The sequence below is a fragment of the Ischnura elegans genome, chromosome 2 (genome assembly GCF_921293095.1).
Source record: "Ischnura elegans chromosome 2, ioIscEleg1.1, whole genome shotgun sequence".
Lineage (NCBI taxonomy): Eukaryota > Metazoa > Arthropoda > Insecta > Odonata > Coenagrionidae > Ischnura > Ischnura elegans.
Window position 1 is genome coordinate 119498764 of NC_060247.1, and position 12679 is coordinate 119511442.

Here is a 12679-nt window from a genome sequence, read left to right on the forward strand (position 1 = left end):
AAAAATTTCAGAACCAAGTAATGGATCGAAAGCAAACATTATCAATTAAGTCAGAGCTGCACAAGCAGCAGGATCAGCCGGTAAATATATTTAATTACTTTATCTATTCTTTCTCAGATTCACCCTTTTCGTTTCCTCCATGACAATTTTAACGAAGAAGTAGTAGATCACAGAGATTGTCCTGACATGGAGATAGCCCTTTAATTTCAGGACGTATGGAAAACAGAAAATGATTTGAAGAAGTCTTTGACAAATATGGAAAGGACAATGGCCTGATATCATCTGAAAATTAACAAAAAGAAAATTAAGATCTTAGTTTGCAGCAAAAGAGAGGAGGATAGGACAAACATTAGTCCAGGAAAACGAAAGCTTGAAGAGGAAAGAGTTTCTCCACCTAAGAAACCGAATTACCAACGATGGACGAAGCAAGAAAGAAGTAGTCAGTGGAGTAGGGGAAGAGAGCTTTCTACAAAAGGAGGAATCTTCTTACAGCTGAGAATACAAGCACAGAAATGAGGAAACAACTCATCGGATGCTTAACATGGAGCATATTTCTCTATGGGAGCGATGCTTGGACGTTGGCAGCAGCAGAGAAGTCAAGAGTGGAAGCATTCGAAATGTGGTTCTACAGAAGAATAATGAAGATGAAATAGATCGACCGTGTAAGTGACGAGGAAGTGCTAAGAAGAGTGAGATAAAAGAGAAATCAGAACCTTAAGCAGAAGACAGGACAATTTAGTTGGCCACATTATGAGGCACGATGGCCTGATGAAGGCAATCGTAAAAGGACAGGTGGAAGGGAAGAAGGGCAAGGGACGACACCGAATGAGTTACAAAGGACAGGTTATAAAGGATGTAAAAGAGAAGAAATTCATCGCTATGAAAAGGTTAGCGGATAGGAGAGAGGAATGGTGAGCTGCGTCAAACTAATCTTAGGGCTCTTTGCTAATGATGATGATGTCAATCAGTCGAATACTTAAATATCAGTGGTGATACATATTTCCTTTACGATATTCGTCTGGTTTGTGGGTAACCTATAGTCCTTATGGCTTGCTTTTTCGATTTAGTCCCGTCTTTCGAAGAACATGGAATTCTGCAAAGAAAAGAAAATAAATTGAAAATTGGAAGAGGAAATTTATTGATAAAATATTACTACAATCGCCGTATGTTGGCAGTTCATAGTATCACGGAGCATGCTTTATGGAAATGACCTGCCGTTATCGGCATTTGGTACAGGGTAAGTCTTTTTAGGCTGTATTTGGGTTAAGAATTAAGTAGTGTTCAGTTTGATCTTTTCTGCGAGAAGAGGAGCCTAAGGAGACTTAACCTGTATAATTTGACTGGATTGTGTCAACTAAGTTCCATAAAGTAAGCTTGTAAAATATTTACAATAGTCTTCCGTTGCTATTGTAGAATTGTTGAGGTAAAACGGTTGAAATTTTATGATTTCGGAGTTAGTGACATGGTTAAAATTAATTAATTATTTTTTTATTAATTTACTTAATTTAGTCAAACATGGTCGATTTGGCCTTTACATTGAATATAAAACTTTAAATATGAAGCATTAACAGAAATAAACGATAAAAAATGTAAGGAAGAATGATTTTTTTTAGATTTAGGAGCAGAAGGATTTTCGGAGCTGCCTATTGAATGTTCCGATGGCGTCGGTGGATCAAGGGAAGGCTATTCTATGTATGACTATTCTAAAATGCTTTAAAAACTTAAAACTCACTGCTCATAAAATTTCCCGGGGCAAGATCCCCGGTTTGGGCCCCCCCAATATTTTTTGTAAGTCGGCATCCCTGACAAACAGACATCCTCTTTTATATACACAGATGTTTGTGGCTAATGAATTGTCCATTATCTTAATTTACAATTGGAAATTTTAAAATAAAAAAAACTCCTCACGCCTCGACGCCTGTGCTTCAACAAAGTCCATTATTAGTGGTGGCCTGAAAAATGATGGCGGGCTGCAACGACTCTACTTCGTAGTTGTTACCAGTGGCGCAGCGAGGGGGGGAGGTTTTGGGGGATAAAATCCCCCCCAGAGCTCTCAGAAATTTTTAAGTTTAATCCATATTACTTAATTGGATAAGTATTACTTATAGAATAGTGTTAGGATTAATCAAATACCCCTCAGAAAGCCGTAGAACTCGCCATTTTGAATCATTATTCAAAAAACTTTTCTGGGAGAGGGCCCCCGCAATTCCTGCTTACCCTGGCGGGTATGCAATACCCACATACCCCTACGCATTAGTTGCGCCTAAAACCCCCCCCTAGCCATAATTCTTAGCTGCGCCCTTTGTTGTTACGAGGGAAAATAGAGGACTCCGCCTTGAGAGCGTTTGCCGCCCCCTTTTGTGTGTACTTACTATTAAAAACACCGCTCCTAATACGACGGCTTTCACGCGAACGTCCAAGTCCATGGGGAATTGAACTCCAAATCTGTCGGCATCGGTGAACAATTCCGTGACGACCCCACTGAACTGCTTCGATACGTGCCCGACTTCCGTTTCTCCGTCTGCTGACAGCACCTGTGATAAGAAATTGCTCAAATTAAAAGAGATAATCTTTATTCATATCTAGAAACAACCAGGTGTATTATTATTCCTCTTCCCTTTTCTAAAAAATAATAAGTCGACAGCCAATACTTTTGCCAAACCCCCTACTGTCACATTCAGATGACCTGCAAACCTTTCAGATTTATTCCGCTCAAAGAACCCCTTACATAAGTCACCCACTACTCCCAATGGTACACCTAAGCCCTGCGGTCGTCCTAGATGCAAGACCTGCCCAATTTTTACCCCTCCTTCTATCCCTAGTCATCTCGTATCCTGTCTACCACCACCCCCTGAGGCCTCTTGTACTTCCAAGAATGTAGTTTACCTCATTCATTGTCAACACTATCCCTCCTTTTATATAGGCAAATCCTCAACTCCCCTTAACCTAAGGATCAATCATGGCCCTTTTGAGATCAATAACCACAGGGCATCATGCACTTCCTCTCACTTTGCGTCCCTCCCGGTGGCGAAACATGTGGCCACTCATCGGCTTCAATTCAATGATTGTTACAATGTATCAGTTTTGGCCTCCCCTTCTCCCCACAGACCAACCACTCAAACTTAATTCCATCGAATTAATGTACATATTATAGCATATATATATTTAAAGCATTTCTTCCTCCCGGCTTAAATATCAACCGATAATCCCTTAATTGCCTCAGCACATTCCCCTTTGGACCCTACCTCCCCACTATTTCTCCTTCCCTCAGCTATCTTTCACCCTTTACCGACAGACTCCTACCTAACTCTGAGGAAAGTGGTAATCCGCCCCCGAAAATTTAGTACTGTGAGTGTTTTTTATCTTTTTTGTGTACTGTGATTCTACCCAACCTGGTTTTTTATATATTATTATCATTATATTACACAAATATAACCCAGGTTGGGTACGGACAGAACAGAGCACAATAAGAGATACAAAAGACTCACGGCTAACTTTTCGGTGGCACCACCACCTTCCTCGTAGTTAGGAACAAGAGTGTCTTTAAATTATTATATTTTAATATGAACTCTTGAGGTAATCCTTAAAAAAATAATTGCCGACGCGAAATGAACGAAATGAAACATTGCTCTTCAGTGCGACGAATTTATACAATGACTGAGGTTCTGAAACAACCAGCTTTTTACCCTCTTATTTTACTTTTTGTTTAAATTCAGTAATTTCATAGCGTTTAACTGTGAATTTATTTTTAATTTAAAAATTAAACTAATACAATGATCCCTACAGCTTTTATGGAGTGAGTGGTTCAAATAACAGTTTGCCCTTGTTCTTAAAAAATAATTCCATTGAAACATAATGCTTTAGTCTGTAATACACGAGGGTTTGAATCCCATGTTTTTTCCGAGTTTACTTCGTGAAATACAAATTTTTTCCCGCGTGAAGAATTCTCGGGAGCGGTATTCGGTTAGGAAGTAAGGAATAGAATTTAAAAAATCATAAATTTGGGCTTTTATATTAGGCTGGGCAACGTAGTAACTTCTTCACGTACTTCTACCCGGAAAAAAGAAAATTATTACGTTCTAAAATTCAAGTGTCAAACGTCTAAATTTAAAAGTTTTTTTTAACCTTTTTTTTGGACATTAAGTTATGAGACTTACATCAAATACCACATCCTGGCAGCAACAACTAGAGGTGATGCAGGGTCCTCGAAGCCTTAGAATAACATTTCCACTAATGTCTCGAATTGTGAACTTCGGTATGCAAATGCTCCACTCCTGTTCCACTGTTCCAAGAACAGCTCCGTCAGCTGACGACACTTCAATTTTCTGGAATGAAATCATAAAAAGTGTAATGTAGTGAAATATTTAGATGTAATATATAGTTTGAAATAGGTTTTGGAGCAGGTAGCAACTGCTCTGCCACTTATATTAATGTATTCTCTCCTTAATTGGCTCATAATGTACGTAGTACAGGCAATGTTCTTCGAAAGGGAGCAATTATTTCTTATGAAATTTTTGCTTTACAGAATTAAGATTTACTTTCATTGGAAGTCACGCAGATTTCCTCTTTATTTAAGTTAAAATGTTGATCTCTGTCTAACTATGCCTGTCATTTCGACCAGAAACCTATATAATTTTCATTATGCCATGAAAACTGCGATAAAAATAAAATGTACACACGTTACCGGGTTACTCTTTGTGTTGTTAGCAAATGAAGGCTGCATTGAAGTCTAATTGCTTTATTCACTAAATATCGCGGTCGGCATAAGTAGTTGGAAAAAGTATTCACTGAAAAATGTGAAGGTTGAAATATCCGCATTGTTTGTACCCTGGTATTGGTTTCTAACCTCGATGCCATCTACAGGGTGTGGCAACACAACTTCAGTTTTTTCTTTTAAAAATTAATAAAACCCATTGCATGAATCAGAAGTTAAATTGAAGGATTTGCATGACTGCTATTCTGGATAAGCGGTGTAATAAATAGTGGGTGCTATTCCGCAGGTCTTTATTACACCGACCCGGTATTCTGATTGAAGGGGAGTTATAATTTTCTTCGGTAAAGCACCGTGCTGTTTCTTGCGCAAGCTACCTATTTCGAAGCTCCTCGTCTTCCCGTATGAAAAACTTTCAGAACAGTTTTCGCACCAAGAGGGAGAGGAAGTTTTATACATTTATCTGTATTCTACGGAATATTGGCTTGCAAATATAAGTAATGGCTTTACTTACATTTCAAAGTTTTATTAAAACCTTGGATACATATTATACGCTTTAAAAATCTCATTCAGGAAATCAGCCGTTTAATGTTGCTGGTTTGGATAGATTTCACAATGGCTACGTACAGGTTTATTAGGTCATTATTGCATAGTAATAATGTTAACTTATTGGGAGTAAATAATGAACATGTTACCTATATAAGTTAGTCCGTCCTACGCAAGGTATATGCTATGCGAAGTAATCATTGAAAGCTAAATATGTTAAAATTTCTTCGTAATTGTGTTAGGCTTCGAAGTCGGTTTATTTTTTGCATGTCAAAATAAATATGTATCAACTTTTATTGTTTTAATTGTGACGATATAGTTTTACTGGATGAACCGGAAGCTTTCGTTTCTAATGTTAGTTTTATATTATATGACTCCCTTAATTTCAGTGTTTATTCTTTTTTTAAGAAATAAAGTAGGTTACGATGTCACAGCTGTTCTTTCAAGAATTATGATGGAATAATCGCGATATTTCAGCTGCAGATTTGGAAAAAGCAGAGGGAGGTGATGGTGAATTTGAGGATGGATGGAACAGCTGTGAACAAGTGAATCTAACACCAGTGAATCGTGTGGAAAGTGCTGTTGTGTCACTTTTTATTATTGTTTTCGTATAAGCTGATTTTAATATGCTCACTGAAAATTTAGATAGACCCTCAACTGTGACGTTAAACTGAATCTGTGAAAAACTATCTTGCTTATAGAGGCAACAATTTGTATAGAAGCCCACATGATAAATATTGCATTATGTTGTTCATGGATATTACATTAAACGACTGTGGTGAATCATATTTGTTCGGAAACTTAATTCATATTCGGAGGAATCGTTTGTTATCAAGCGAGCAATGGGGTAGTTTCCTTCATCAAAGAAAGCGAAAGGCAATGATTGTGATTCGTTATCCACCATTAGTGTATTCATAATATAAAAATTATTTGGTTTTAGAAATCCCAGTTCAGACGAATGGCAATGGTCAATTTTAACCGCATTTGAAAAAGGCCAGATTGGCGCCCCAGCGATGCCAATGCACGTGACGTCACAGGGACCTAGTTTCCATACGAGTAGATAGGAGTTTTACTTAGTCTGAGATTACCAATGCATGCATGAGGCACAGAGCTCAGGGAAACATGTCTTAATAATCACATATGAAAATTTCCTAAGGTCGGAAAGTTTCCTTCGTTTGATAGAGTATTAATAATCCTTATTTAAGCCAAGCGCTACCTGCTAGAAGCCTGCATCTCAGCGGCGCACACATCCTCGCCCCAAGGTCACCTCACTTTGCGACAACGGGAACCAGAAAGACGTCACACGGGGTTTTCCCAGCATTCACACTTAGCCGTCGCGTTTTCGCGCGCTTGAAAATTTTCACTTTTCATTTCATCGCGAAAAATAGATATCGCCATTTAAAAATATAAAAGCTTGAAATACGTACTCCAGGAGTAATAATCTTTCTAATCTATAATAATAAAAATAATAGGAAATCACCCTATTCAAGTCGACTGCCCGAGTTATAATTTAGTAAAATTCCAGTTGTAATTGTGGAAGGTAGCGAATAATGTGGGGAAAAGAATTTCGACTCGAAGCATGTATTTGTGTATAATGCCAAATTGAGCAAATGAACGGCTGATCAAAATATTGGTAAAATGGTATTATACGTTTTCATCGAAAGTTATAACTATCATTTCATTTGGTGAGTCAGTTGGTTGACACAAGCTTGAAAGAATTCAAGAATTGACGTGAGAGCCCACATTGACGATGTTTTCGTCGCACGTAAGGAATTGAAATAAAATTATGCACAGTAAATATGAATGCATTGCTGAAAATTTTAGCTATTTGTAGTAATTCTTTGCATTAATTATTATTGTTTACGTACTGTCGATGAACCAAGCTTGTGCTCTACATATTAAGCTCGAATGTTTATTTCTACACAATTCGCTTAACTAGTTAAATATTCATCACGTATGCTACGATTATTTAAACAAAATAAAGTAGATTTAATTTCATTTTTAGCCCTTATTCCATTTTTCAATACATGATTAGGTTACTTTAACCTCAGAAAAACAATTCAACATCGCAATGCGCGCGTTTTACGGGGTGAAATACCAAATAGCCCGAATCGGGAGACGGTGTAATAATATTATACCCCTACCGGGTGCTATTCAGTGCTCAGAATATATACTGAATTGCACCGGCGCTACAGATTTTTTGAGAAATACGCCTTCCTGTGTAATAGAAACACGGATTACACGCGTTCAGAATACCGTATTGTACCAGGGTTGTAATACGCAATATTATTACACATTCTGGTGCAATATCGGCGAATAGCACGGTGTAATTACGTCCAGAATATCAGCCCATAAGGTTCGCTGTACTTCCGTAAAGAAACATCAACTCGGAAAATAGGCCTCAACAACAAACGCACACTCCTCAGTGTTCCATGTCACGATGGCGATTTAACTTTGTGGGGACGAAACTTTACAGTCACGTCCCTCCGAACGAGCCCATCGCCTGATGATGCGCCCTCGTAACGGACGCGAAAGCTTGCACGACAAAGTGCAACACGCAGCTGCACCCGGAAGCCGTTAGCAAGGATGCGCAATTGTTTTATTTCATTGTTTTTAGCTTGATTTCCGTATTTTACCCGCCCCTTGTCAGCCTTTTAACTTCCCACCCCCCACTTTGCCCACCGAAGAGTACGGCCTTTCAACGATTCTTATCTGCCGTTTTTGAGATATTTGACGGTAAAATTAGGATAATTTAACATGGGCTCTTTTGGAGAAATACTAATTTTTTTCGAGCTTGAGAATCTGTTTGTGACAAGACGTTGTTGAGACGGCACTCATTAGGAGCAAAATTTTGTGATGAATCTAAATATGTACGGAAAGTATAAGTTCATGACAAAATAAGAAAGATATTCGCGAAAAACTTTCTGAAAATGGCAAGATGGCCGCCGGGATCTCTGCCACCAACATCGCAAAACGAAAACCACTACACCGACTTCGCCTAAATTACGCGAATATATTTAGTTTCCCGGATTATTACACACGTTTCACATATATTTTGTTTATAAATAAATATATTTATTAAGAATTTACCACTAAGATTGTGAATATTTGGCCAAAAGTATCGTCGACATTTCAGTGTGCAAAGGATCGAAGTGGTGTTAAAACTAGTCAAGTTGATTGCTGTAAATACCTTTTAAAAATCATTTTTGACGTTTAAATTATGCTGAGGTACAAAATTGCACTCACATTTCATTCCTAATGATGTTTTCTTTCATTTAAATTTTTATTGGCGACTCTTTTACGTACATAATAGATGGCCTGAGTACATCACGTGACTTCAACCGATGCCGCTCTAACTGCCAAAAATATTTATTCGCCCACTCGCTTCAGGAGAGAGGTGGAGAGGAAGGGAAAGGGTGCGCCCCCGCCTCGTGAGCCTGACGGCGCCTAGGGTTAGGTTAGGGATGGAAGAAACCCACGTCGCCATCAGGGCAACGTGGACTACCACCAACGAAACCATGATTACCTAAGTTTTCTTACAGAAATGAAAGCATATTCTATAATTGAGAATATTCCGCAGATTTTTTTCTGTAGATTATCTGTACTTTGGGCAGTGTGTAAAAGGAAAACGGACACAGGACTCAAGAAATCTTGAAATGTTGATAATTGCGTTAGCAGAGGAAGCGCTCATGAAAAGGAAGGAGCTGATGACAGGATGACTATGTAAGAAATTGAAGAGAAGACTCGTTAAGCCTTGATTCGGAGTGCGGAAACGTGGGAATTCTTTCCGTCACTAAGACAGGCATATTCCACCGGATGTTCTTGTTGTAAAAATGTTATAAACTTAAAAAAAGTTGAAATTTTAAAATTGTCGGCCTTGGTGGCGCCTGGTTGAAGTCCTCGTCGGCTAAATTCTTGGGTCGCGGGTTTGAGCCCCGCCTGAGTGGGATTTTCGCCGCAGTAAGAAAATCGAATTTGACTTGTCTCCTGCCCGTTATTTTCGATTATGCCGGAATGCTTTTATTCAGTGATAAATATGAAATAGAAATAATAATTATAAATACCTGAAGGTAGCAAGGGAAAAGACAGCTGTCACACGCCAGCCGCCTGTAAATGTGGATGATTCGATTTCCATGGTTATCCCTTACTTCCATTTCGTACGGTCGAATACGGCCGAAGCAAAATCGAATTAAACAATCGCTCTCCTCTTCCGCTTCGTAGATGATCTGCCCCAAATTGTTGACCAGCGTGAACTTATTGCGGGTCTCACATCCTGTGAAAACTGATGAGGGAAAAAACTCATTAAGTGCGGAAACGTGGGAATTCTTTCCGTCACCAAGACAGGCATATTCCGCCGGATGTTCTTGTTGTAAAAATGTTTCAAACCCATGGGTGAAACGGCTGGACAATAGCCCGAGCAGCATCGAAAGTCATTTTTAATTCTAAAAGATGTCAATTTTTATATCTCCAGTATTACCATAATTCGATAAGATTACAAATGTGCAAAAACAAAAAGTGATGCAAAAGAATAAAGTGCAGCAAAAATTGACGTCATGGATGCTCATTAAATAGTTAAACAAGTGAAATAACTTCCGGTCACACTTGGGCCAGTTAATATTTTTCATAGCAGCATACCAAAGTAGTTTTCAGGATTTGATGATTAAATTATTTCTTCCTTTTGGCGGAGAAATGGTACCTACCTAAATTGTAATGTTACCAGATTCGTACATTATTTTGGTTTAAAGTAAGAATAACAAAGTGCTTGCCATTTCAAACTAAAAAGATATATCTGTTAAATACCATTTTGTCGAAAAAATGTTATCATTTTCGTCGCCTTAAAATTTTCACCACCGATGTCTTTTCGACATTAAGTGGTATTGAAAAAGGTATAGTTATGCTGCTTGGGAGATATCATCCGAAGAGAAAACGACGAAAGAGAAAAATATGTGTAGTGAAATATGTGCCTCCTGAAAAATACGTATTAGGCTTTGAAAAGTGTGATGTTCGAGCAAACGCAGTATTTTTCGTATCATTGACGGCAGTGACGAAGCTAAAGGAATGCAAGAAGATTTATGTTTTAAGTTCTAAGAGGATTTAGATTAGTTTTGCAGAACTATACCAGGGAACTACCGCACTCAAGGTAGGTATTGACATTATTCTTTGCGAAACAATTTTTTTATTCAAGTGGTCTGGTCCAAATTAATTTTTAGAGTAATAGAAATAATTGACAGGATTTCTTTTTGACTTTTTAAATGCTCTTATTTTATTGTTTTCAATAAAAGTCCATTATTTGTAATATTATGCATGCTCAGGGCCGGATTTACCCAAAGTTGCGTATCTCCCACCTCTCCATTAAGCGACCCTCCTCACTTGAGTCCCCCCCCCGATTTTTATGATAAGGCATAGCCACTCGCATGAGGTAAGGTTCGGCAATAAGGAAATATACAGATATATGGCTGACAGCATAAGTTTATGCTTGAATTTTGTACGCAGGGAAAATATAGACGATTCATTATTAAAACAAGACATTGCAATATTTCCACTAAGTTTTATTACTACGCAACGCGTTTCGTCGTCACAAACGACTTTATCTAGTGTGAAACTTGATAATTATCAAGGGTCACACTTGATAATGTCGTTTGTGACGACGAAACGCGTTGTGTAGTAATAAAACTCAGTGGAAATATTGCAATGTCTTATTTTAATAATATTAAGAACTTCCACCATATCGTGCCCAGTAGGCCGGCCCTTATTTTTCAGAATTGCGAAAAGTTATGTTTTCCTGGTCTCAAAATGATCCAAATGAGGTCTATATTCACGTGTTAAAATTTGGTTACTTTAAAATAACGGCAACCCGTGTCCCAAGGACCCTAAGTACTGAGGACCCTCAATTGACATTTTTGGGGTCAAAAAGTGCTATTCCTATGTAAAACGTAAAAGTAAAGCCCTTTAGGGCCGATTTTCTGTTTGTTTTGACCTATCTCTAAGCGTTTAGGAGATATCGTCCATCGTAACGCAATCCCCCCCAGGGCGCCACCCCGCACCGCGGCACCGCTGAGGTACGGCCCGCACCACTTACTACAGACTTCCCCTCAACCCCCTCCCCTCCCTCAGCAAAGACTTTGCTCACACTGGCAAGATCTAGCCTCTGAAGAAATGTGCTTACCTTAGAAAGAATTTAATATCCATTACAATACTTCCAATCCAAGAGATCAATTTATTTTCACTCTGTCCAAGAATTTCGGTACATTAACCAAAATAAAATACATTTTCATTGTATTTCTAATTCTTCTGACACTGTTAGGTGCGGAGAACCTCACATTTTCCTTTCTTCTTGAATATATTGAAATCTATTCCACTAATAACTGCATTTCGTTCTCCTCTTTATTTGCGTAAGAACTTTATTTCTTCAACCCAAGCACATTTATGCGAGAGAATAACTGCACTTTCCTCCTCGTGCGTCAAAAATTCAGTGGTACCGCACCTTGCAATTTCAAACAAATCATCAAGTTTTGTTACGAAAGATTCTCTTCTCTTCATCTCCACTGTAGTTCGCGCTCTCTTTTTGTCGTTGCAAGTTCATCCATTCTTTGCGTCATTTTTCTAACTTTTCAATCGCCTTATTTACCGTAATAACAAGAATTCTAGTTTTGTACCTTGGTTGAGACGCATTTCTCACGGTTCTTCTCGCACTAAGTCTTACAAATTTCGAACCCATTAGGTGATAGAGAAAACACACAGTACTTCTCTCACTGTAGGTAAATTTGAGCCGATTATTTCTTCACTTTCTTTTCCAACCAGTTCAATGCCTGGATTTTGTCTTGATTACATGCCTTTCCTTGTTGGTCTATTCTTAAAATGAACGTCACGTTCATGATAAAGTATTTATTTCACCACTTTTCTCCTTACATCTTAAAAAACTTAGCACTTCCTATCCTTTGCACACTATACATAAGAACTATCTCTATCTATCCACAGTGATCTACATCCGTGAACTGACTGCCTCGTTTCTTCTTCCTTGAATATTTCTATCTACTGATGGAGCCCTGGAAGCCCTACTCATTCCCTTCATTCCTTTATTATTCATAGACACATTTGTAACACATGCTTATAATATTTTGTACATAAAAAGCACTTTGGAACAAATCCTGCTGGAATGGTTTGCGGCCGTATGGCGGCAAAAATCAAGGTTTAAGGGGTCGGTACCCAGTACATAGGACGGCGTTGAAGGGTTAAAATTGACATTATAGGCTTTAACAACATTAATCATGACACAAGAGGAACAACCTATTCAATACTGCACCACTAGCATGTAAATCTTGTCATCAGGAGCAAAGTCTTTGCCGAGGGAGGGGAGGGGGCTGAGGGGAAGTCTGTAGTAAGTGGTGCGGGCCGTACCTCAGCGGTGCCGCGGTGCGGGGT

At 38.5% G+C, this 12679-nt stretch overlaps 1 protein-coding gene across 2 annotated transcripts in view; it reads right to left on the reverse strand.

Annotated features, from left to right (window-relative positions):
- Positions 1-955: 955 nt before the first annotated feature.
- Positions 956-12679, reverse strand: part of LOC124154516 (phospholipid scramblase 2-like) — a 49968-nt gene continuing 38244 nt past the window's right edge. For both annotated transcript variants that reach the window (XM_046528309.1, XM_046528308.1), the window contains exons 3-6: positions 9322-9539; positions 4158-4325; positions 2373-2534; positions 956-1093 (exon numbers count right to left, since the gene is read on the reverse strand). In XM_046528309.1, the coding sequence (XP_046384265.1) occupies positions 1064-1093; positions 2373-2534; positions 4158-4325; positions 9322-9539 (578 nt within the window). In that variant the 3' untranslated portion in view covers positions 956-1063. The remainder of the gene's footprint in view (positions 1094-2372; positions 2535-4157; positions 4326-9321; positions 9540-12679) is intronic.